This window comes from Manihot esculenta, chromosome 15, assembly GCF_001659605.2.
Source record: "Manihot esculenta cultivar AM560-2 chromosome 15, M.esculenta_v8, whole genome shotgun sequence".
Classification (NCBI taxonomy): domain Eukaryota; kingdom Viridiplantae; phylum Streptophyta; class Magnoliopsida; order Malpighiales; family Euphorbiaceae; genus Manihot; species Manihot esculenta.
This window is the reverse complement of record NC_035175.2, coordinates 4,569,464-4,592,970: the sequence shown is the minus strand read 5'-3', so window position 1 is coordinate 4,592,970 and position 23,507 is coordinate 4,569,464. Positions and strand designations below refer to the sequence as shown.

Sequence of the window (23,507 nt, the reverse complement as noted above, 5' to 3'; positions counted from 1 at the left end):
GCTTCGCAGGCCTGCTGGATCTTGGCTTTCAGTTCAGCAGAGTCCTTATACTCCTATAAGCGCTCCTCACAAGCCTGCTGGACCCTATTCTCAATAGCCCTGACGTCCCTCAATGGGGCGAAACATCTCTCCTCCAGAGCAGTGACTTCTTAACGGAGTTATTGTTGTTGAAGACGAGATTCCTCCATCGCTGAGGCCATGCCTTTTAGGTCCTCGATGTGCTTATTGAGCTTCTATTGGAGGACAGCAGTGCGAGCTAAGGCCTCATCACGCTAGGCCCTGGCCTCGTCACGTTGATGGTAGGATTCCTCCAAAAAGAACAGCCGTGTCAAGGTCTCGTCCCGCTGAGACTCAGCCGCGAAAACACGCTGGGCAGCTTGGGCAACCTCCTCCCTCATGCATCCCAGTTGTTTAGGGAGGTCTTCAACGATTCCCGGGGAGGCAATGAGCTATCCACGAGCATCACCGGTGGCAAGGATGTTCTCGTCCTGGCGCTCCTCAGCTATGCGCTGCTCCACTGAGCTCTAACAAGACCGGTTCCTAGCGTCAATCTCGAGGAACATCCCGAAGGCCTGCCACAGAAAAAGAAAAACAAAGTTAACAAAGTTAAAGAATTCAGGAATATCCTTAAGAAGAGCAGACTACTTACCATGAGGAACATTTCCCTCATGTTGTCTCCGAGATCATCCAAGGATCAAGTGTTGAACGCAGCCTGTTGCTTGGTGAAGCAGGCAAGGTGGCTGACGAAGGCAAGGAAATAAGGATCTGAAGCATCCGGGGTCCCCCCAAATATCCTATTGTAGAGCATCTCAGCTTCCGAAGCTGGTATAGACTCAGGAGTCACTTCGACAACATTTAGGAGCTTGTTATCAGGAGCCGAGGACAAATGCTCCACAGCTTTCTTCCCTTTGTCAGCAGAGGGGGGAGGTGCTGTAGGGGGGAGGTGCTATCTTCATAGGCTCTGCAATACGAGCTCGCTTAGCAACCCTGCCTTTAGTAGCAAGGTCTGAGGATGGAGCTTGTTTGCTAGGCGCTCCCCCAATCACGATGCCCCCATAGCTTAAAGAGGTGGGACATCGAAAGGGACAACTCCAATGCCCTCCCTCGGATCGCTCTCGGTAGACTCGCTGATACAATAGGCTTCCTGGAGGCCGCCGGAGATTTGGATGAAGTCGGCACCTTAGCAGGGATAGAGGCCCTCGAAGCTACAGATTGAGAACTCCCGATGGCAGGTACAAATGCCAAAGTTGGGGCAAGGGTAGGGGTAGTAGTCCAGATTGCTGCAGCATGGGCCACAGCTTGAAAGACTTCCCCAGTCACATTTGCCACTGTCTTGCCAGCCTTGAAGGCATCCAAAGTAGCTTTCATGCTTTCCCGGGACAATGTGAAGTTCTTCGGGGGCTTAAGGTTGTCCATGGGAACTGCAGAAGTTGAAAAAAGAAGAAATCAATTCAGATTAGAACTTAGAATGACAAAAGAAAGCACACCAAGGAAGAAAAGCAGGAAAATAATAATTAGCAATACCAACTTCCCGGCAATCCTGGAAGTTGGACATGAACATGCACTTTTCGACATCGTACTTCTTTCGTACAGGGGTCAGTCGAAGAAGGCATACTTGGTCCAACAAGGTTAGCCTGGGAAAGTCGTTGCAACCATGAGGGACTTCCCTCCAAGAGAGATCAACATCCCAGTTGATCCCCGAGCTCTCTTTCAGCTCGACAACTATAAAGGCCTTAACCCAGCCCTTTATTGAATCTTTATATTCGACAAAAATGGATAACCCTCTACTGGAACCAAAATAATAAAATCTATAATTAGATCTGATAAGGCGAAAGAAGGTAGAGAACAACGCCACAGAGGGGGCAAAGCCCCAACACAGATAAACAGACAGACTCGAAGCAGCACATGAAAATGATAGAGTTGGGGAGACAATAAACAGACTCTAAATTGACGGAAGACGTCAATGAAGAAAGGGGTGAAAGGGAATGTCAGCTCGAAATCGCGCTATTTAACAAAGAAAACTAAGCTACGTTCTTGTTGGGCATCTATCAAGCCCACCGGAGGTGGATTGGAAAGAACAATTCTCTCATTAGAAAGGGGAGCTCTAATCCTATAGATGGTGGTATCAGCATACTCGCGAGAGAAAAAATTAAAGAGGGAAGAAGGGGTGACAGAGATTATAACAGAAGCCATGAAAAAAGTAAAACGTACCTCGAATCGGAGAAGTAGAGATTATAGAGAAGAAGGAGAGTAAGTTAGCAAAAGCAGCATAAGAAGAAGAACCGAGAGTAGAATTAAGAGTATGAATTTGAAATGGGTAAAGGCGGAGATAAAACATTTTAACAAAAGTATTCCTAGAACCGCACGGTCATAATTGAGATTTCAGGATTTAATCTCTCATTAATCATGAAATAATTAATGAGCAGGTAAATGGATATTTGATAATCGTTGGGCCTCTGATACCTTGCCATAGTCGAGTCCACATTGAAGGGTCAAACCGTAACCCCATCAAAGTCCAATATGCAGGTCTGTCCTCTAGCATGCAACTTAGACCATTCTCGAGCAGGCCGGGCAAAGTAGGGCTCGGGTTCAACAGAGAGGGATTCAATTTAACTAACTTGATGGGCCAGTGAGGGAACAAACCCCTCTACATCTAGAATTATGTCAACACAGACGCCCGAGGAAATTAAATAGCCGTCTGATAATGGAGAAAATGGCAGTACGTTTATAAGTACGTTTTGATAGGATAACGACATTTAATATTGTAATAGAGTGACGGTTACGTCACTGAAAAACAAAATAAAAAAATAAAAAAAGAGGGCGTGAACCATTTAGACTATATTTACTCACACATGCACTAATTCTATTCTCTACCCTTTAGTGAATCACATTCCATCTAAAATTTAAATTCGCATTGATCGCCTTGTCTTATTTATCTACACTACTCACATTTTTAGATACATTTTCGTCACTTCTAATGACCTGCCAAATTCATGTCATAAAATTCCAGGATAAATTACAGCTTAGGTTAGGGGTGAGGATTGAGGTGGCTGTTTGCTACCTCCGTTCTTAGAGTTCAATGCTCTATGACCGTACGATTTCCCTCAAACGTTCCTTGTGTTAGGATTGATCTGAATCTGATACTTCGGGCCGTTTCAGCATAATTGCTAAGTTTTTTTTTGGTTACTGCATAATTGCTAAGTTTAATCCATAATAGAGTTATTAGATTTTGTTTTTATTGAGTTAGGTTTGCTCATGACTTATTATTCTATAAATGAAAAATTATCATAATTTTATGGTCTTTAAATATATCATAATTTTAATAGTCACTAAATTTAAATTTAAACAAATAACATCATTCAATTTTATTTTTTTATTTTAATAGAGTTATTTTCTTAAAATTTCAATAACATTTTTTGCATACCAATTTAATGCTTAAAACAATTTTTATAAATGAAAAAACACAGTGCTAACTTAATAGAAGTCCCAATCGGAGGAAGTATACACCATTTTTTTTATTTATTTCTTTTTTCTTTCTTGAGTAAATAAAAGATTGCTTGGCGGTTCAAAAATACGTATCGATAAAAATTTTACGACGACGTTGTACCATAATATTTTTTCCTTTTTCTTTTTTATTGGATAAAGAGAGAACTCCTGCTTCTAGCTTCTACCTGAACAGACCGTAGCCATGTCTGCTCTCTCTCTCTCACCCAAACCCTTTCTTATCTCTCTCAAAGACAGGTCTCGTCTCTCTCTAACGACACACTTAAAAACCCAGAAAACCTTATTCTGTAAATCTAAAAGACTCACCAAAATCATCACGGCCAAATCCGACGGCGGTAACTCAGCAGACACGGGAGACCGGATTATATCTGCAGTCTGCTACTTTTACCCTTTTTTTGACGGAATCCAGTACGGCAAGTACGTGATAAACCAGTTCTCTCCTATTCAAGCTCTTATCCAACCTTTGGTCCCGGCTATAAGAGTCTTCAAGAGCTTTCCCCTTAATGGGTTTTTGGTATTTCTGACTCTCTACTTTGTTGTTGTGAGAAATCCCAATTTTAGTAGATATGTGAGGTTCAATACCATGCAGGCTATTGTGCTTGATGTGCTTCTGATTTTTCCTGATTTGTTGGAGAGGAGTTTTAATCCTAGAGATGGGTTGGGATTGGATTTGTTGATGAGTTTGGATAGTACTGTATTTCTATACCTTTTGGTTTGTCTGATTTATGGGTCTAGTTCTTGTTTGCTGGGTCAGGTTCCTAGGTTGCCCATTGTTGCTGAAGCTGCTGATAGGCAAGTTCTTTGAATTGAACTTCCAATTTGGGGTTTTGTTTACTGCTGCTTTACTGCATTTATAATTTATTTTGCCAAAAGAACAAGGTAATATTATTATATTTGAGGATATAAATTGAAGTAATTTTAGTAGTATCATTGCTGTTATACTGTGCTTGATAACTCCCTGTTACACTTTCCTTGTCTGGAAGGAGCAAGTTACCTCGTGCTTCGGCTTAGGTGTGTCTGCTGAGTGCTGACCCTTTTCTTTGGTCTGTGATTAAGTTGAGTGAACTTGGAAATACCTGTTGCTAATTATTTTTAGTTGACAAATTTGAAGCTAGTTACATAATTAATTGCCAGTGAACGATAGCTAGTTATATGTGGTGTTGTTTTTTAATTATTAATTTATTATTATTACTGCCAAAGAGACAAGTTGCATCTTCCATAAGTAGATGCTTCAATACTCTCTTTAAAGGCTTGACTCTTCAGATTACTGATTTTAACTCGAGCATAGTTGGAAACTGATCAGTGCGAGCTCTTAACAAGCTTTTCATATCGCAAGTCGAGGGAGAAATGATTATTTGCTTTCAAAGTTTGAACTCCTGAACTCGTGGCTAATGTTGTATATTGTATGTTATTTTTGTTCTTGGACCAACTTCTTACATGTAGGCTTGAATTCAGCCTCGAGCTATCACTGGGCCTGTATAAGGTGCCCAAGCTTTCACCCAAACATAAAATCCACAACCCAAGGCTCTTCAAGGTCAACTTGTCTAGCATTTATAGAAATGTCAGTTAGGTTTTTGTTTAGTTGGGGTAAATTAACTAACAAATTTCAAGTTTTTAGATAGGTGCCAAAATGTTTAAATTCTCAAGAAGTGTCAAAATATTGTTTATTTGGTTGATATTTTTCTTGACTTGTTAGAAAGTTGGAGTCTTTAGAAAGTGATTTTTTTGAAACAAATAATGCCTTAGTTTAATAATATTGATGTGAGATCTCATTCAATAGAAAAAAGAGCCCATGAATATGATAACTAAATTATATTTAATCATTTGAATGATTAGTTCACTACTTCCTTCTGTGCTTGTGAACGTATCTTTTTACCATGAGCAAGACTACAATTTAGAAGGGAACTCGAGGAAAAATCAAGTATCTCATTAGCAATTTAGCACATTAACATCCATCCATTACCAGAAACATTAATGGAATTCCTGTTTCAATAACTGGGAAAATTTTAGCATATTATTAACTTTTATTGATGTCATTGCCTAAACAAGAGGTTATCAATTGATCAGTAGAGCTCGTCTAATATACAGTTAATAAATTTGGAAACAATTGGATACAAAATAATTTTCTTTAATTTTTTTATATTCATGTGCAAAATATTCTTTAATTTTTTGATGCAATTAATTTTCCTTAAGGTTGAGCTTGAGAGGGGATTGCCCAACTCTCTATATTTAGTAGTAAATCTATATCTCAAATCAATGTGGGACAACATTGACCCATTTTCTATTCTTGAATGGCTTATTAGACAAATTAATGGGGTCTGAAAGTGAAATGACTGTGTGTATGAGTATATGCCAAGCTTCAAAATATGGTTTTGTATCATTTATTTAAATTAAAATAAAAAAATTGAGAATTTTAGTACCTTAATTTGTGATGAAGTGATTCTAAGTTCTGGGAGCACGTGAGGTGTTTGTAAAATTTCTTTACTCAAACCTCTTATCTTCATTGCATTGTTCTTCAAGTTTGTACCCCTTTCCCCTTGCACTTCCTTCTTTGCCGCTGCACCCACCTTTTTTTTTTTTTTTTTTCTGTTGTTCCCCATTTTGGTCCTTATCATTTTCTCTCTCTCTCTCTCTCTCTCTCTTTTTTTTTTTTCCCTATTTCTTTGCATAAAAATAGGAGCGAAATAAGGGGCCCACTACCTCAACATGTATGGTATTTCAAAGGTAAATGATTCACGGAAAATTATTATTATTATTAGTTTCCTTATTGAAATTTATAAAAATTAATTTAATTTATAGAGAAAACTTTACTTGAAAAATATATATGATTTTTGAATTTTTATGATTTTATTATCAATTAAACTCTAAAATTTAGAGTTATTAATTATATTTTAACTGTAAAAATAATTATTATCGCACTAATGGAAATAACACTTAAATGCCCCATAATTATGTGTATCAACTCTAATAATCTCTTAAAATAATTTTATAAATTTTATTTTCTATCATTTTTCTTAAATCACTAACTTAATGTTGGTTGAATAGTGATTTAAATATTATTTTAGAGTAATAGTTTATTAGTTTAGTTTAAGAGATGGAAAAAGAGCTGATGTAACATGATTACATGTTTTTATATAATAATCTTCTCTATTATGGGATAGAATTGATAAAATTTAAAAAGTTTAGGCTTTGGTTTATAAGTTATATGGTATGAAATGAAATTTACAAAAATTTGAGAATTAAGCCGTTACTCTTGGTTTTATATAATGCTAAGATTATAGTACATGGATCAATTTGAGAAAATAAAAAAAAAATAAAAAAAAGAATGGCATCACCCGTAAATTAGCGGAAATCGAAGCCCAATGCTGCCAACTAGACACTCTAGGATCTATCTATAGGAGTCTCTTCCTCTTCAACTCACTTCACTTGCAGTTCTGAACTGTCCTCCTCTCCCGTCCACCGCCACTCCACAGTCCACTTTCTCTCTCTCCCGGTATAACAGAACAGCCACAATGCGGCTCTCCAGTGTCGTCTTTCTACTGCTACTACTCTCCTCCGCCTCCACCCTCACTGACGCCCACAATATCACGCACCTACTCGCCAAGCACCCAGCTTTCTCCACCTTCAACCACTACCTAACCATAACCCACCTGGCTGCCGAGATCAACCGCCGCACAACAATCACAGTCTGTGCGGTCGACAACGCCGCCATGTCTGAGCTCCTGTCCAAGCACCCTTCCATCTACACAATCAAGAACATTCTCTCCCTTCACGTCCTCTTAGACTACTTCGGCGCCAAGAAACTCCATCAGATAACCAACGGCACAGCACTAGCCGCCACCATGTTCCAGGAAACTGGATCTGCGCCGGGATCCTCGGGTTTCGTTAACATTACAGATATGAAGGGAGGGAAGGTAGCATTAGGACCTGAGAACAACGGCGGGAAACTTGATGTGAACTTCGTAAAAGCTCTGGAGGAAATGCCTTATAACATTTCGGTTATACAGATCAGCAAGGTTTTGCCTTCGGACGTGGCTGAGGCTCCGACACCAGGGCCGAGCCAGATGAACTTGACGAGCATAATGTCGGCTCACGGTTGCAAGCTTTTTGCTGATACTTTGCTGGCAAATTCTGAAGCCTCAAAGACATATCAGGTAATCAATCTCTTTTCCCATTTTTCCTTCTTTTTCAATTCCCCGAGTAGTGGATGAATAAATGAGTTTTAATTTGAACAGTTCTAATTAGCATGAAAAATAGTGTTTAAATTTCTGTATTACTGAATTATTAGCTCTGCATTTTAGAGAAAATGTCATTAGTTCAAGTAATTATTGAGTATATACAAGGTCAGTCCAATTCCTTATTTCCTAGAAGAATTTTTCAAAAAAAAAAAATAAATAATAAAATTCAGCAAGTTAAACTTCAGGGTGATCCTAAAATTTCAGAACAGAGCAAATTGGGAGTTAGGACAAGTGCCATTAATGCTATTGCCAATACACTCTCATGGGGACAAAAATCAGCAACGGATCTAAATTGTGTTCTTCTCAATTTTCATTAAATTAGTAGTTTAATGACAAGTGTTCACCTTGAAATGCAAGGCATATCAACCATCAAGGCTTACTTCTTTGCATCTCTCTTTTTCCAGGAATTTCTTTGAAACAAACATGCCACCTTGGATCTCGTTTTGTCCATTTCGTGAACTATTGTAACACTAACTTGTATTTTGAATGTCAATATGTAAAAAATTTCCAGGACAATCTTGATGGAGGACTAACAGTGTTTTGCCCACTGGATGATCCATTCAAAGCCTTCTTACCTAAATTCAAGAACTTAACAGCAGCAGGAAAAACTTCATTCCTTGAATTCTTCGGTGTGCCTGTCTATCAATCTCTATCTATGTTAAAATCCAACAACGGTCTCATGAACACTCTGGCTACTGATGGGGCAAACAAGTTCGATTTCACAGTGCAAAATGATGGTGAAGATGTGACGTTGAAGACAAGGAGTACCACAGCAAAAATCACTGGGACTTTGATAGATGAGCAGCCAGTTGCTGTATATACTATTAACAAGGTTTTGTTGCCTAGAGAATTGTTCAAGGCAGAAGCACCAACCCCTGCTCCAGGACCCGCCCCAGAGAAAGCCGCAGATGCACCAAAATCCAGTAAGCATAAGGACTTGTCTTCAGCACCATCAGACTCACCGGCAGATGCACCGGCTGATGACTCAGCTGATCAAGTAGCTGATGACAATGTTGGTGTAAGATTCACTGGCGGAAGACTCTCTGCTGTGGGGCTAAGTTTATGGTTAGGGCTTTTGATGCTGTAAGTTTTTTCAAGATTCCTTTTTACCAAGTTTGTGGACAATAAGTCAAGCCCTTAATGGGCTAATTTATTACTGATTGAGGATGTGGTTGCTTTCTAGTGCGTGGTGTTTTATTTTTGGTTTGTTTTCAAGAGGATTTTCAGAGGTTTGTGATTTGTAATAGATGCTGTAGATTTACTGATACAACACTGTTGTTGTCACCAATCAGGAAGATTTTGGCATATTTATATAAAAACTGTTATGTTCCATCTTTTGATGTGCTTTACAATGGCTGACTGCGAGGAAACGTAGTGGCATTCTCAGCCTTGATTGATAATTGATATTATATGCAGTGTAGCTTCAATTCTTCTCTCTCTTATTGATCAAATTTCTGATGGTTGTTCTTCACTCCCTCCTTTAATGGTTCGAGTTCATCGATGATTGAGAAGTGGGATTTTTCTTTGTTCAACTGTAAGTATTTTTAGCCTGTTGAATTTATTTGTGCGGACTCGATTCGACTCTCTTAATAAGTATTTACTTTATTTATAAAAATAAAATCCTTAAATTCATTTTAAATTAAAGAGTGTGAAATCATTTATCATGAAGGAGTGACGAAAATTTGTGAAAATTCCCAAAATAAAGAATGTTAAGAGTGTATTATCACGAACGGGTGATAGATGGAAATTGTGAATTGCCAACTGCGTGCTTGTTGAATGTGTGGATGATCTATGAGGTGTAAGTTGGTAATCATGCAACCCATCTTTGTCGGTTGTCCCCAGCAAATAATAATACAAGATATTATGCAACTAAATGATAATTTTACAAGAATGATGGTTTCCCTTTACAGGCTAATCAAGGTCCTTCCATGTCCCACAACATAATGGACCTTGGATTTCATGTAGAGCTGTTTTAAGGTTACTGAGATTCATGTTCAATCTAATTAAATACATAGAGAATTATAATTTATTGAATAAAAATATAATTACCAAGCTTGAAATTCACATGAATGCGCAGAAAAGGACAGAAACCGCAGCTCTGTAGATGCTACATAACAAATGCTTCATCACAAGCATACAAAAGGGATAAGTCTTTCTTTATAAAGGTGACGTACTTGTCATTAAGTTTGGGTAACAGACAAAAGAGTATTTAGAAGATACAAGTAAAAGATAAACACTCCTATGCGTAAAATGAGTTGACAATGCCAAGTGGGAGTTTAGTACTAAGCTGCTCGGCACCCTGTCACCGACAACAAGCCCTTCGTCTCACAGCCCACCCCCATTCTCTTTTCAACCATAGCTGCAGTCTATGATGATCCACACTATCAAATGCTTAAACATCCCTAATAATCACAATACAAAGACGGAGAAGAAAGCGGCGGTACAAATGATCAAACTTCTACCTACTCCTTGATAATTATGTAGTCCTTGACAATGATAATGGAACATATAAACCTAGAGCAGAACAGTAATGGAGAATATCAAAGACCCGATTAATATGAAATAAAAAGGAGAGCAGCAGGAAGCAGAGTATGACTCATAAGGCTGATATCCAAGTGGATAGGGTGGCGGACGAAAGTAGCACTGGTCTGGAAACTGTGTGCAGTTGATTTGAGATGGCGGAGTTCCATATGGAGGACACCCAGAAATTGGATATGGTGGAGGTGGTGGGTTGTCGGCGGGTGATGGGGGTGGTGGAGAAAGGTGATGGCATGGGTATTGACAAATTGTGCAATTGGTACAGGCAGTTGATGAAGGGTCGTCGACATTCCTTGACACTGAGACTGCGTTCTCGAGATAGAACACTGCAAGCGAAAGTGTTAAAAGCAAAGCAAACTTCGTTGATGACATGGTCATCTTTCCTTGGCAGATCACACTCAAAGAAAACAATATTAGGGAATGAAATTGCAGAAATCAGTACGTTTCCATTGACACTTATAATCAGTGGATCTCTAATGCGAGTTTCTTCCTATTCTGTCATGCTTCGAAATTTGTGCCACATGGCAAACCACCTGTCATGTTTACAGAGACGAAAGGTGGTCTGGGAGAAAAACTTCTTACATGTATGCATGCCGATGTATGTATGCTAATCAATTAATAAAAGACAACTTTAATTTTGAAAACATCTCATAAATTCTTAAAATTATTAAAATATATAATTAAAATAATTTCATAATCTTAATATAAAGTTATATGAACAACGACATGTAATAATATATATTTATAAATTTCAAATTGTTATTTAAATTCATTTTTATTGTAAATAAATTAATAATAATAATAATACACAATAAAATTTTTAAAATTAAAATTTACCTTGTATTTAAATTGATTTTAAATATTTATAAAATTTACACTATTTGTTCATTAGAATTATGAGATTATTTTAATTTATTATCAAATATTTTAAGTGAATTGAAATTTAAAATGCTACGAAGATTATTAATAAAACTGGGAAGGATAAATATATTATTTTTTAATAAAAAATTATATATTATAATTTTAATAAATTTTATTATAATACTTGACAGAATCAATCCATCATTTTAAATAAATTCACCGATGCATATAATCCAATGTAGGCTAGCCTGTCCGGTCTACAACATTAACATATTTCATATTTGCCCACATCCATGGGCGCTAGTCGCAGACAAGGATACGCATGATGTGCAATCAATTATATATATACTAAGTAAGTGCTCCTTCCATTACATATTTTTTATTATTTTTTTAATTATTTTAAAATTATTATTCACTTTTTTCTTAAAACATATAAAATATCTATTATAAATCTATTTTATTTTATTTTTAAAATGTTTTTCAAAATACCTGTTAATATTTAATAAAATTTAATATTTTTAAAATAATATAATTAATTAATAAAATTTATGGAATAGTGAAAATATTATTACAATATTTTAAATAAAAACTGAAATCTGAAAAATTAATATAACTAAGAAAAATATAATATATTTATTTAGTTTCCTTATTATTCCAGTATTAAAATTACATGTTACAACTACAAGTGTTAAAAAGAACATGTTATGCAATTAAAATTGTGATGATCCGACTGCCGAATCAAATTATATAAATGCCTTTGACTGTCTTTTTTGATATAATCCAGGAGTCAAAACATTAAAATTAATTTAATAATGCCAGGTTCCAAACCTCCTGTCCTCATATTCTTCAAATAAAAAAAAATATTAAACAAACAATTAACAAAAAACGCCTTTGGTAATAAAGTGATGATGCAGTAAATAAAACTCATTGAATATAATTATAAATTTAAAGTTATATTAGGAAGTTTTTATTGCATGAATTTATTTTCATTTTATTAAGCAGTTACAGAAAATTTAATACATTATTATTATTACTATATAATATCTTTTATGATGTGGACAAAATATACCACACCCCACAACAATATTAAGCCGTTTTCTATTGGTGATCATCAGGACTTGACAACTTCAAACCTCGGATGTTTGAATACAAGTAACTTATCCGGTCATTAACGATTGATGTTGTAGGTAGAGGAGAAAAGCCAGCATAATTTCTGTCCACCTTTGCTAAGCATAAGTCATCAATATACTTGAATAGCTCATGCTTCTTGGCAAATGGTTGAGCTGCATATTCCTCTAATGGCATCCACTGTACCAAAAATAACACATCTTAATCAGCTGTTCCACTTTCTTTCACTAACCCAGATTCTTCAAGATAATACACCACAAGGAACACTTAGTACGGGGTGGTAAGAATATAAAGTAGTTAACTGACTGGAAAATTTTTGGGGGAGAAAATAATTTATTAAATCCTCTGATAAGTGGAATCGACTGCAACCAAGTCAAAGAGGAGAACATCATCGGCCCTTTGGCTCAATTGAGTCCTATCAATAATTAATTCATAGAAAAGACTAATGGCAGTCATTAACACCAAAGTTGTCGCATTTATGGCATCAATCTGATGTCTCTACCAATAGGCCTACACGATTCAGTACATTAAACTAAGAGATGGCAAGTATTCAACGCCAAAGGAAAATAGCAAATGGCATTAACACCAAACAAGTAATGGATGAGATCAAAGAAGTAACTGTTGCTTTGACGTGTACGACTTAGCATATTACTTTCAATTCTTTCATTGGCGAATTAATTAATTGAAGCTAGCATATAGGCTTAGAAATGATATGCCAAAAAAATTGTAGTAAATAATATTCAACACCATGTGGTAATTAACTAATGCGGAGGCAGCAAAGCAGTAAGTACTAGCAGTTTTGGGGGAAACTGAAACACTTCAAAGAGTTAATGCCTCGTGCGATTGCCTGAGGTTACCTGGGCTGCCTCAATCTCCAATTCTTGTTTTTGGATGTCGAAAGACTTGGGATGCAGGAAGCACAGAAAGAACAAATCTGACTTCCCAAAGAATGATTTGTGTGACTGTCTGTAAGTTGGGAAGCCACATAAAAAAAAAAAAGCGAAAGAACATGTGAAGCTTCAAAAACTGATTAAATTCAACAAATCAATTTAAATAAGGCAACTTCTTAGAGACCTGAATGCCAAAATCTCCTGAAATTCCGTGTCAATCTGAGCAACAAAACATGTGGTCTTAGAAATATGGAAACACGTAGAAGTCTGTCATAATATATTTATCACTTACTCCCGTCTCTTCTTTTACTTCTCTTGTAGCTGCCATGAAGATATCCTCACCCTATGTTGAAGAGCTCATATAAACAGTTAATGAATGAAATGATTTGTCAAACAATGTATAACCTCCTCACTGTAGGCAACAGGCATGTACCTCATCAACAACTCCAGTGGGAATTTTCCACACCCCTGCTCTTCGAAATATGCCAATTTTTTCCTGGACAACGAGTAGCTAACGAAGAAGAGATTCCCATTCAAGCCCAGCAATATAAGCATGTGTAGAAAACGATGAACTCGACAGTCAAGAGGATTCCCATTTTAAAATCAACAACATATGAATGTGCATGTGTGTCAAATATCATATCAAACCAATTGAGATGATCCCGCCAATCAAGTGAACTTTTGCCCCGATGATACTTGAGAGTGTTAGAACTCGATAAAAAACATTTTGACTGCGACTGATACACAGAGGGCCATCCGTAGCTAATTCTTCAGAACATATAGCGAATGGAAAAGAATAGAGAATTTCTTTTGCAATTAGAAGAATTTATAGAGAAGTGCCTACATGATAAATGCTAAACCCCTGTTAGACTGACATGAAGTAGAAAGATACCTTCTTTTAAGTTGGACAACAAACACATGAGGGAAGGGATGAAGAAACTGAGAAGTAAGACCTACATTCTCAATAAAATAAAACCCAACTTTTGGAGATGAATGATGAAAGTGAAGCACGTAGACATATATGTTTTAATGTGAACAGAAAAAAGAAAAGTGACAACAAATAAAAGCAAAGCAGAAACAGCAAGAGAGGCTATGGAAATTGGAAAATGTAGGAAAGTACCTCTCTTTTGTCGTTCCAGACAATAGCACCAATACCTACTCTATGTGAAGCGTTTGCAGGGATTGTACTTGGAGTTTCAGGAATCCAGTAGACAAGCATGAGGTAACTTGGCTCAGCATGGTGGTAGCAGAACCCTTCCTGTAATCAATCAAATGAGACAGTTTATAAAATATTAGATGATACTTACTCTCAACTTCACGTAAAAGGAGATCATTTTTATAAATTTTCACATGGAAATTAATATGGCAACTTAATCTGGGATTATCTTTTTGATTCTGGAATGAATTTGATGCTATCCACCCCAACCCCAACCCCAATTAATTTTGGAAAATAACTCATCTAATACATCACAAACACTATAAGATGGCTTGTTAATATGGTTTGTAGAATAAAGTTGCTGCGTAGCCAAACCTGAATGTTTTATCCATAAAGATAAGATAAAATGCACATGATGGACTATTCTAAGGGTTTATTAAGAAAGAAACAAATGGAGGATTATATGGGCATTACCTTAACTGCAGTTTCTACGAGATTCACAAGTTCTATCGGCAACTTAATCCAAACCCCCCTCTTCTCCTGCAAAAGTGCAGAGAGTAAAGTAAAAGGCATATCAGTACTATCAAAATTAGCTGTCAACTGAAACTGTCTAGTAAACTAGTACACATTGGATTAAGCACAAAAAAAGGTATATCCATTTAACACATTAGTCATAATCATGTTTAGAAAAGTGTGCTGGAGTGACAAACACCTGTTGCCTCCACAGTAACATTGAAGCTCTGAGCATGGTAAGAAAGAAGTCAGGTTCCACAGGCTCCCTCATGTCCACTATTACACCCCCGTGATCATCATTAGATGCAGGAAGCAATTTAACGTGATTAATGCCAGTCCCAATTAGGGCACAATTTAATTCAACCATAGCTGGAATAGCAAGTTCTGTCTTCGGACCTGCATAAGAACACCAATGACAGAATACATGTATATACATACATATACGTTATACACCCCGAACACTAAAATTTCCTTTTTGTTCCAATCCATAATTCAGAAATGAAGATACACCGAGTTTGGAACTGAGCTTGACATTTGCAGAGCATATGGCATTAAACAAGCAATACAGGTACAAAAGTAACAATACAAGACTACATTAATCACGGCACAAATCACAAGCAATGATTGACATAACTAGTTTAAATTAAATGAAGATATTGTGAAATTAGGGATTTAGGAGGCGGAGGTTAAGAACAGAAGTGGAGATAAGAAGCATTCTTTTACTCACTCTCTAGTGAATGTGGCTCTGCAATCATGCTTTGAATTGGAATGGTTAGGGACGCAATTGTGGCTGTGTATTTATAGTGAGTCAGGATCGATGCGGTAAAACTACTCTGCGATGAAATGCTTGATGACGTAATTCCACTAATTTTATGGACCAATGAAAGTGTTCCATACGTCATCTGGGACCCGCTTTTATTAGCCGCCGTTGTGGGCAGCTTACGTGTCGGATGCACAGTGAAGAGGCCACCGAGTGTTCAAGCGTTGTTTGGATAACGTTTAGGAATGAAAGAAAATAAAGAATAGAAAGTAATGAGGAACATAAAAATATTGAAAATTTTATTTTTCTTCTATTATTTCGATAATGAGAAGAAAAATAAGAGATGAACACAATTTTTAACAAAAAAAATATATTTCTCTTTTGATACTTATAACAAAAATAAATAATTATATAAATAAAAAGATAATTATATTTACTTGTTACACATTTTTTCTTTAAAGTGGAAATAAATAAATTTTAATTTTAATTTATTATTTTTAAATTTATTTTCTTTTTTTTCTATTTTCTCTCCATTCAAATAAAATTAAAAAAATTATCTCCTAAATTTTCTTTCTTCTCTTGTCTTCCTCCCTTCCAAACATAGCCTAAAAGCCAACCAAACATAGCCTAAAAGAAGAGGAGGACAATGGCATGCTCCGTAACAGCTAAGCACAGATGCATGCGTTAAAATTTAAATAGTTAAATAGTTATTAAAAATATAAGTGGTTAACATTTAAAGTTTACATCAGTAATTCTTTTATATCTTGATATTCTCATATTTTTCTCTTTTTTTTTAATTTAATCTTTATTTTTTTATTTTTTTATGAAAATGATATACGTCAATTGATTATCGGTGAATTAAAACAGATTGTGAATTGACTTTAATTTTTTAATAATATTAATTTTAAAAATATAGTGAATGAACCCTTAATTATACAATCGATTCCTACTTGTTTGAAAGGAAATATAAGGTCATGTAAAAGTTTTATGTGATTTGCAGATGGGTTTGAAGAAAAAATATATCAAATTTGGTTGGAGTGATTTTTCAGAGCACCCGTTCATCGGAATCAGAGACGGATAAGCTTGTAGCTGTGTGATTCCGGCAATTCTGTTCCATGGGTGAGGAGTTTGCAGCCCAAATAATTGATGATACTAAAAAAAGGCTAAGAAACACTAAACATAACGTTGTTACAGGTTTTCCTTTCTCTCAACATGATACCTCTAATAACACCCCAGCGAATATTAATTTGACAGACAACAGTGAAGTGGCTCATCCCGTCAAAGGTCGGGATAACCGAAAGCAATGATCGTCCTGTGTTGGAATTGCAAAGTATTCAGCAATCCTCGGATAGTTAATGCATTGAAAGATTTGATTACTAGTTACAAGTCAGACATTTTATGTTTTATAGAAACAAAAACTCTTAGTTCTCGTATGAAATTTTTTCATAATTTTTTACATTTTGATAGTTGTTTATCAGTTAATAGACAAGGATTGGGAGGAGTCCTTTCATTAATGTGGAAGAGTCATGTGTCTGTTTCTGTGGTTGGCTTTTCTTCAAATTTTATTGATTCAATTGTTTCGAAATGTAATATTCAATGGAGATTTACTAGTTATTATGCGTTTCCGGAATCGCAACGGCGACATCAGTTTTGAAATCTTATTCGAGTTTTATCTCGTAAAAGCTCTTTTTTGTGGTTTTATTCAGGAGACTTTAATGATTTATGCTCGAGATATGAGAAAGAAAGAGGATCATTTTTGTCAAAATTATCTTATGCAGAGGGTTTAGACAGGCACTTAACTAGCATTTTTATCAAATTATTTTATGCATAGGTTTAATTTTGAATGAGTATAAATTTTTGTTAGACTAAATTTGTCGTAATACTACTCTAACTGCTCATACTTTGGTTAAAAAATTTATTAGATATAATTATCTCTCCGTTTGAGATTATGTCTCCCTTGGTATGATAAAATTTTATTAATATAATAAATAGTTTTGATTTAAAAAAAATAGTTATTATAATTCATAAAATTTTGTATGTTAATGATTTTATGAAACAATAATTAATTTTAAATAATACAAACTTAATAAAGAAATCCATAGCATGAATTTAGCACATAAGAAATTATATTGATACTTCTACATAAAAAACAAAAAAAACTTTTCTGTATATATTTTTTATATTACATGAAAAAAAAAGTGTATAATATACATTACATCATTGAGCTTATCTATATATTATTTAATTTTTATTATTTCAATAATAAAATGAAATAAATAAATTTTATTTAATAAAATATATAATATGATAAACTAAATTGAAAATTGTTTATTTATTTTAATAATAAAAATATTATATATATATATACTTATTTCACATTTTACATATCAACAATAATGTGTAAAGTTTTGTTACATAAATCAACTATCATCATTTATGAATAAGAACCAATAGTTAAATTAAATAGGTTATAAGGTTTTTTTCTAAAAAAGACAGTTTTTAATAATTTCTCATTTTAAAATTCTTAGAATATTTAAAATTATTTTTCACATTGTATAATATTTAATTATTATTTTATTCAATTTTAAAATATTTATTATTATTGTTGTTTTACAGCCAACTTGTTATGTTATAATATACTTATTTTTAAAAATGGGGGTTAAAATTTTTTTATGTACCTAATTTAAAAAATTAGGATAACTTGAAACTTTTATATACCTAATTTTAGAGTTAAATTTTTTTGAAGTATTTATTTTTTTTTAAAAAAAGGAAAGTTATAATTTAAAGTTCAGGATTGTCTAATTATCACATGAAATTAAAATAAGTTATTTAAAATAAGTATATATCAATTATTATAAAAAAATATATTAATTATAAATAATATAATATAATATAATATTATTTTAATATAAATTAAATTATGGACACATTTTTATAAAATCATAATGATAATAGCTACCTATCGAAGAGAGAAATTATTAAAGCAAACAAGGGTTACTGTAGGCCTAGTTGGTCCTTTTTTGTATTTATTTATTTTGTTTTGTAGTGGATAATAATGAAGAGTTGTGGTAAAAGTTTTGAATCCGATTTCCGTTTTACTTGGTTGAAGTCGGTGAAGTGAATTAGAAAGTAATACTTTTTTTTTTTTTATCTACAAATTAATGCATTACAAAATTAAAAAGTTAGTTGAGATCCACTTTTAATTTTTTGTAATTATTTGCTGCAACTTGTTGGTCTTGGGGTTCAAACTCAGTCACATATTTCTTTTTTTCTTTTCTGTAGATTTCTGTTTCAGAATGATAATTGCTCAATTTCTTTATTAGGAGGTTGAATAGTAATTTTTTCTAAATTAATTTAGATCTACTTGAATGTTTTAGTTAATTAGCTTTGACATCTAATCAGGAACAGAAAGCTTTTTCTTTTTTGAATATAACATGAGAAACAGAAGATTAATACATTGACTTGAGTGGAATCGTTCGTCGAGAAGCTGTGGTATCATGATGATCATCATCAAATCCATGACCATGATTGATGGTATTTTGAAGGTAATAAGGTTTTTTCAAATTTTGTTGACAGTCAAACTCAAAATATTATTTTCTATAATGATTTTCCGGATGAAGTGATGCTTCATCGGCGGCAGGCTTCTCCCCACTTTCTTTGATGCCTTTTGCACTAATTTCTCCCTATTTACAAAACTATATGGATATTATTCCGGTCCATACTCCTAGCGCATTCGCTCGGTTAGGTTTAAAATCGAACCAAACTGAATAAATCAAAAATTAAAATTTTAGTATTTATAAAAATCGAATCAAATCGATTTGAATCAGAAATCGAATAGAACCGAACCGGTCTGATTCGGTTCGATTCAGTTTAATTTGATTGGTTTAGATTTTTAATAATTTTTTATTTTTTACACTTCACTTTTAGTATTTTAAAATTTAATTAAAATATTTTAATTTTAATATAATTTAATTTCTCTATATTATTGAAAAAACATATTATTATCACTAATCGATTCGATTCGGTTTTTTCAATTTTTTTCTAATTAAAATTGAACCGAACCGAAATAACTGAAATTTTTAAAATTAAAAATCGAACCGAACCGAAATATATAAAAAATCAAACTAAATTTTTAATTCAGTTCGATTCGATCGATTTTTTCGATTTGAACTGAATACTGCCCACCCCTACATACTCCTTTCATCTCCTACTGATAAAATCACATAAATTAATAAATACTGATATTTAGTTAATTATAAATAGAACATAAATTTAAGGTATAAAATAGTTGTATTATTATATTTTATAAGTTAAAGTAAAAAATTATCTATAAAGAATAATAAAAATTATCTATAAAAAATAATAACTATTTTAATTTAAATGATCTAACAAGTATACTTCATTGGGAGGCATTGCTAATAAATTAGACGAGGAATGATGACCGCTAGATTTCTCCATTTCGATCTGGGGCCAGACTCATAACGACAGCTTATTACTTGGAGGCTCTCAAGTCTCTCGCATGAATCAGGTCCAGCCCGCTCAGCCTTAAGACCGAGGTCCACCTAGATTTCTCAATCAGACCGGTCCAACCTTTTCTGCCCAATGATCAGATCTCCTCTAGGCTCAGTCTTGATCTCCTCTACCAGCCTAGCCCAGAGGAAGGAAGGTGGCCAGCCCGTCCGCCTGGTGGGTCCGTCCGCATGCGTGCCGGAGAGAATTAAATGGCCGTTACGCATGGAGTAGAGATCTGATATTCTCGTACGTCCGTATCAACATGGCAAAGACAGGTGGTCCAATGACGAAAAGTTTGTTATACGTCACTAGCAGATAAAAGAAAATAAATAAAAAGGGAAAGGGCATCCTCCTCTCGGACTAAACTTTTTTCAAGTTCACTAAATCCTTGTAAAATTCTATTTTCTGTATCTCAGATTATCAAGGACTATTTATGAATTTCTTATTTTGAGGTATTATTTAGAAATTTATTTAACTATGTCTCTAAAACCCTAGCCGACAACTCGTACAGCCCCATGATCCATCAAATAGTAAAGGCATCGTAGGACTCATCAGAGACCAGAGCAACCCAAACAACCAACAAGCGTTGTTAGTGTCCCAGAGATAGACTATCCATCCAACTTCGGAGAAGAAGACCGTTTCTCCATTTAGCTTTGCAAAATTTTCAGAGGGAGAAGTCTTGCATGCAACAGATTCCAAAAGAGGAGCCACTTGCAACAAACACAAGCAAGTCAAAGAAAGTAAGAAAAACACAAACACAAACACAAACACATGATAAATAAGAATGCCTAATCAATGGCTCGCAGATTTTAAGGGAACGATTCATATGACATCCACAATCTATGCTTTTAATTAAGCATTGTGTCACCAGCTGAGTTATTACTGCCTTGTTGAATGCATTCATATGGTTGATGAATTACGTATACAACAAGAAATTATCATTTCTCAATTGAGTTCAAGTACAATTGTTTTTCTCTAATGTATTCTATCACCCCGTCAGTAGTTAAATATTTTATTGACAACCCTCTAGAAACACAATCCCTGAAAAACAAACAAAATATAGAGGCGTTAGTGTAAATTGGTTGTTCAGTGGTATCTTCTATTTTGTCACTAAATGTGTATTCCTCAGTCTTGTTGAGCTGATGGAGTTTGGTACAAGTTCATCCACTACTTTCATGTTACTCTGCATTAGCATTAAAGTCACGAAGCTCATAGAGTCAAACTCAGAACTAAGTAATGAACAATATTTGTTGAAACTCTTTGACCAGTCCCACTTGTCAAATTCCTAAAAAGTGGCGATTGCCTAAATTCTGAAGTCATTAATCAACTATTCAAATTTGAATTTTAGACCCTACGAGAACCAATTCTTCAGTATTGCATAAATTAGACCAGGAAACTACTGAAATTAGTATCTGTCACCAGATATAAGCAAGAATGACAACCCCAGCTCCCATCGTTCCCCCCCTCGCGCGAAAAAGGAAAAAATAAAAAAGAGGGACTGAAGACCTTGGTTTCAGCAGTTGTTATGGACAGTACAAATAAACATAGAACTAGACATGGTTTGATTAAAATTTTCAGACATAAACGATCATGATAAAAAGATTGCATATTCAGAATTAGCACTGACCCTGTTTGCTTTCAGGATTTCATCATCAGATATAATTTTCTCCACATCTTGCCCTTCTCTGCGAATGCAAACCATGCCGTACTCTCTGCATATAGTCCTTACCTATGAAAAGTGAAAAGGCTTTCTTAATAGTCAACTAGCAGATGCCAAATGCAACAAATAGCACCTTCCATCCAGACAATATACTTCAACGGACCTAAAACGTGTTATTTGATATTGTACAACATCAGCATTTGATGTGAACTGTGATTTTAGACATAATTTATTCAAAGATATCTGCAATACATATAGTGATAGCCGATGTCAATGCCTGTAAATAGAACTGATAGCAACATTCCAACACCCACCATATGAAAATGAGAAAGCACAATGAATTCAAACATTATCCCTTCTTGTTTTTATTCATTAACATAACCACCTATACTGTACAGAAATACAAGGCACCAAGTTACCTGCTTAGGAATCCAAAATCCAGGGATGCTAAATGATTGGAGTAAATCAGAACCACAGACAAGCATGATTCTGAGGAACTCTACAAGGAGAAGAAGACCGGAACCGCTAGCATTTCCCTCAAGATTAAATATTAGATAAAAGAGGTTTTGAAAAATAGTAGACAGTGTCGTAAAACCTTCAGATAAACAAATATTTCGTATATGTTAATGCCAGTAATCTTACCCTTGGATATCTGTGGTTTATCATCAACAAAATAACTCTCAATTCTTTTCAAGATGGTCAAAGTGCGTTGGTAGGTACTTTGGCTTGCCTGTAACAGAATTTTAAAAATATGATATCTATTGCAGTTGCAGAAGAACATTAAAATGAAAAGCACAAAATAAATGGTGACAAGTGGGCAACCAATAAATAAAAAAACAGTGAAGAATCATAAAGTAGCAGCTTGGAGTTTAAAAAAAATTAGCAAAATGAAGCTTGGAAACTATAGACAAAATACCTCCCATGGATCAATCATTATGAAATCAGAACTTTCACATGCTAACTTATACATCCGCAAACGATGCTCAGCAGATATGAGGCCCTAAATAACCAAGCAGTCAAGTTACTTATCTACTTCATCATTTCTATATATATAGGGAAAGCGGAAAAGAAAAATCAAGAGGCAAATCATATCTTATAATTTGTAAACTCCACTTCACTATTAGAAAGGGCAAATCCATGATAGCTAAAGCATGAAGTACTAATTAAGAGTAGAATCAAAATCAACTAGAATTCTAACAATCCGCGATGGATAGAGTGAAAAAACATATATACCTGCTTTTTGTATGCATCACTAACGGGTGACATATAGGCTGCAATAACGTGGTAGCCCTCTGAATGCAAAGCATCCCTTGCCAGCTCTAATCATAGAAGTGGAACTGATCAAAACTGATTTAAATGCTTATCATGTACAATAAACAAGCAGTTTGTCCCACCAAATTCAGTCACATAAGTGTGATTGTCCCAACAAGCAGTTTGTCCCACCAAATGCTTATCATGGCTTGCTAACATCCATTATTTTATAAAAATCAAAATTTTAATATTTTTTTATAAAAATTCTTAACCATATTAAAATATTTACATTATTTAATTTTTACAATATTAACTATAAAAATTTCATAAAAATTCAATTTATTTTTTTAATTTTTTATTTATAATGAAAATTTTTAATATTTTTCAATTAATTTTTTTAAAAATAAATTAAATTCTTGCTAATTTTAAAAATTTATTAAAATTTTTTTCTTTCAAATAAATTATACCAAATGAAAAAATATAAATTATGAAAGAA

General features: G+C 34.4%; 3 protein-coding genes and 1 long non-coding RNA gene across 5 annotated transcripts; 2 read left to right on the top strand and 2 right to left on the bottom strand.

Annotated features, from left to right (window-relative positions):
* Positions 1-3,572: 3,572 nt before the first annotated feature.
* Positions 3,573-4,431, top strand: LOC110600906 (protein TIC 20-v, chloroplastic). The gene has a single exon (XM_021737824.2). It carries the CDS (start codon positions 3,689-3,691, stop codon positions 4,307-4,309), a length of 621 nt encoding a protein of 206 aa, XP_021593516.1. The 5' UTR covers positions 3,573-3,688; the 3' UTR covers positions 4,310-4,431.
* Positions 4,432-6,682: 2,251 nt separating this feature from the next.
* On the top strand, positions 6,683-9,074 carry LOC110602403 (fasciclin-like arabinogalactan protein 1). Its single transcript, XM_021739905.2, has 2 exons — positions 6,683-7,658; positions 8,254-9,074. Exons 1-2 carry the CDS (start codon positions 7,017-7,019, stop codon positions 8,827-8,829), a joined length of 1,218 nt encoding a protein of 405 aa, XP_021595597.1. The 5' UTR covers positions 6,683-7,016; the 3' UTR covers positions 8,830-9,074.
* A 3,041-nt stretch (positions 9,075-12,115) lies between these two features.
* LOC110602330 (nudix hydrolase 10) lies at positions 12,116-15,756 on the bottom strand. Of its 2 annotated transcripts, none has more exons than XM_021739821.2 (9): positions 15,556-15,756; positions 15,028-15,224; positions 14,790-14,855; positions 14,280-14,417; positions 13,593-13,670; positions 13,452-13,502; positions 13,344-13,378; positions 13,127-13,235; positions 12,116-12,449 (listed from the first exon to the last, which is right to left on the bottom strand). In XM_021739821.2, exons 1-9 carry the CDS (start codon positions 15,728-15,730, stop codon positions 12,240-12,242), a joined length of 1,059 nt encoding a protein of 352 aa, XP_021595513.1. In that variant the 5' UTR covers positions 15,731-15,756; the 3' UTR covers positions 12,116-12,239. The 2 variants fall into 2 exon arrangements, with proteins under 2 accessions (XP_021595513.1, XP_043807352.1); XM_043951417.1 differs by having other exon boundaries at positions 13,593-13,655.
* Positions 15,757-20,630: 4,874 nt separating this feature from the next.
* LOC110602688 lies at positions 20,631-22,481 on the bottom strand. Its single transcript, XR_006348842.1, has 3 exons — positions 21,924-22,481; positions 21,728-21,829; positions 20,631-21,141 (listed from the first exon to the last, which is right to left on the bottom strand). It is a non-coding gene; the product is annotated as an uncharacterized LOC110602688 (long non-coding RNA).
* Between the last annotated feature and the right edge of the window lie 1,026 nt (positions 22,482-23,507).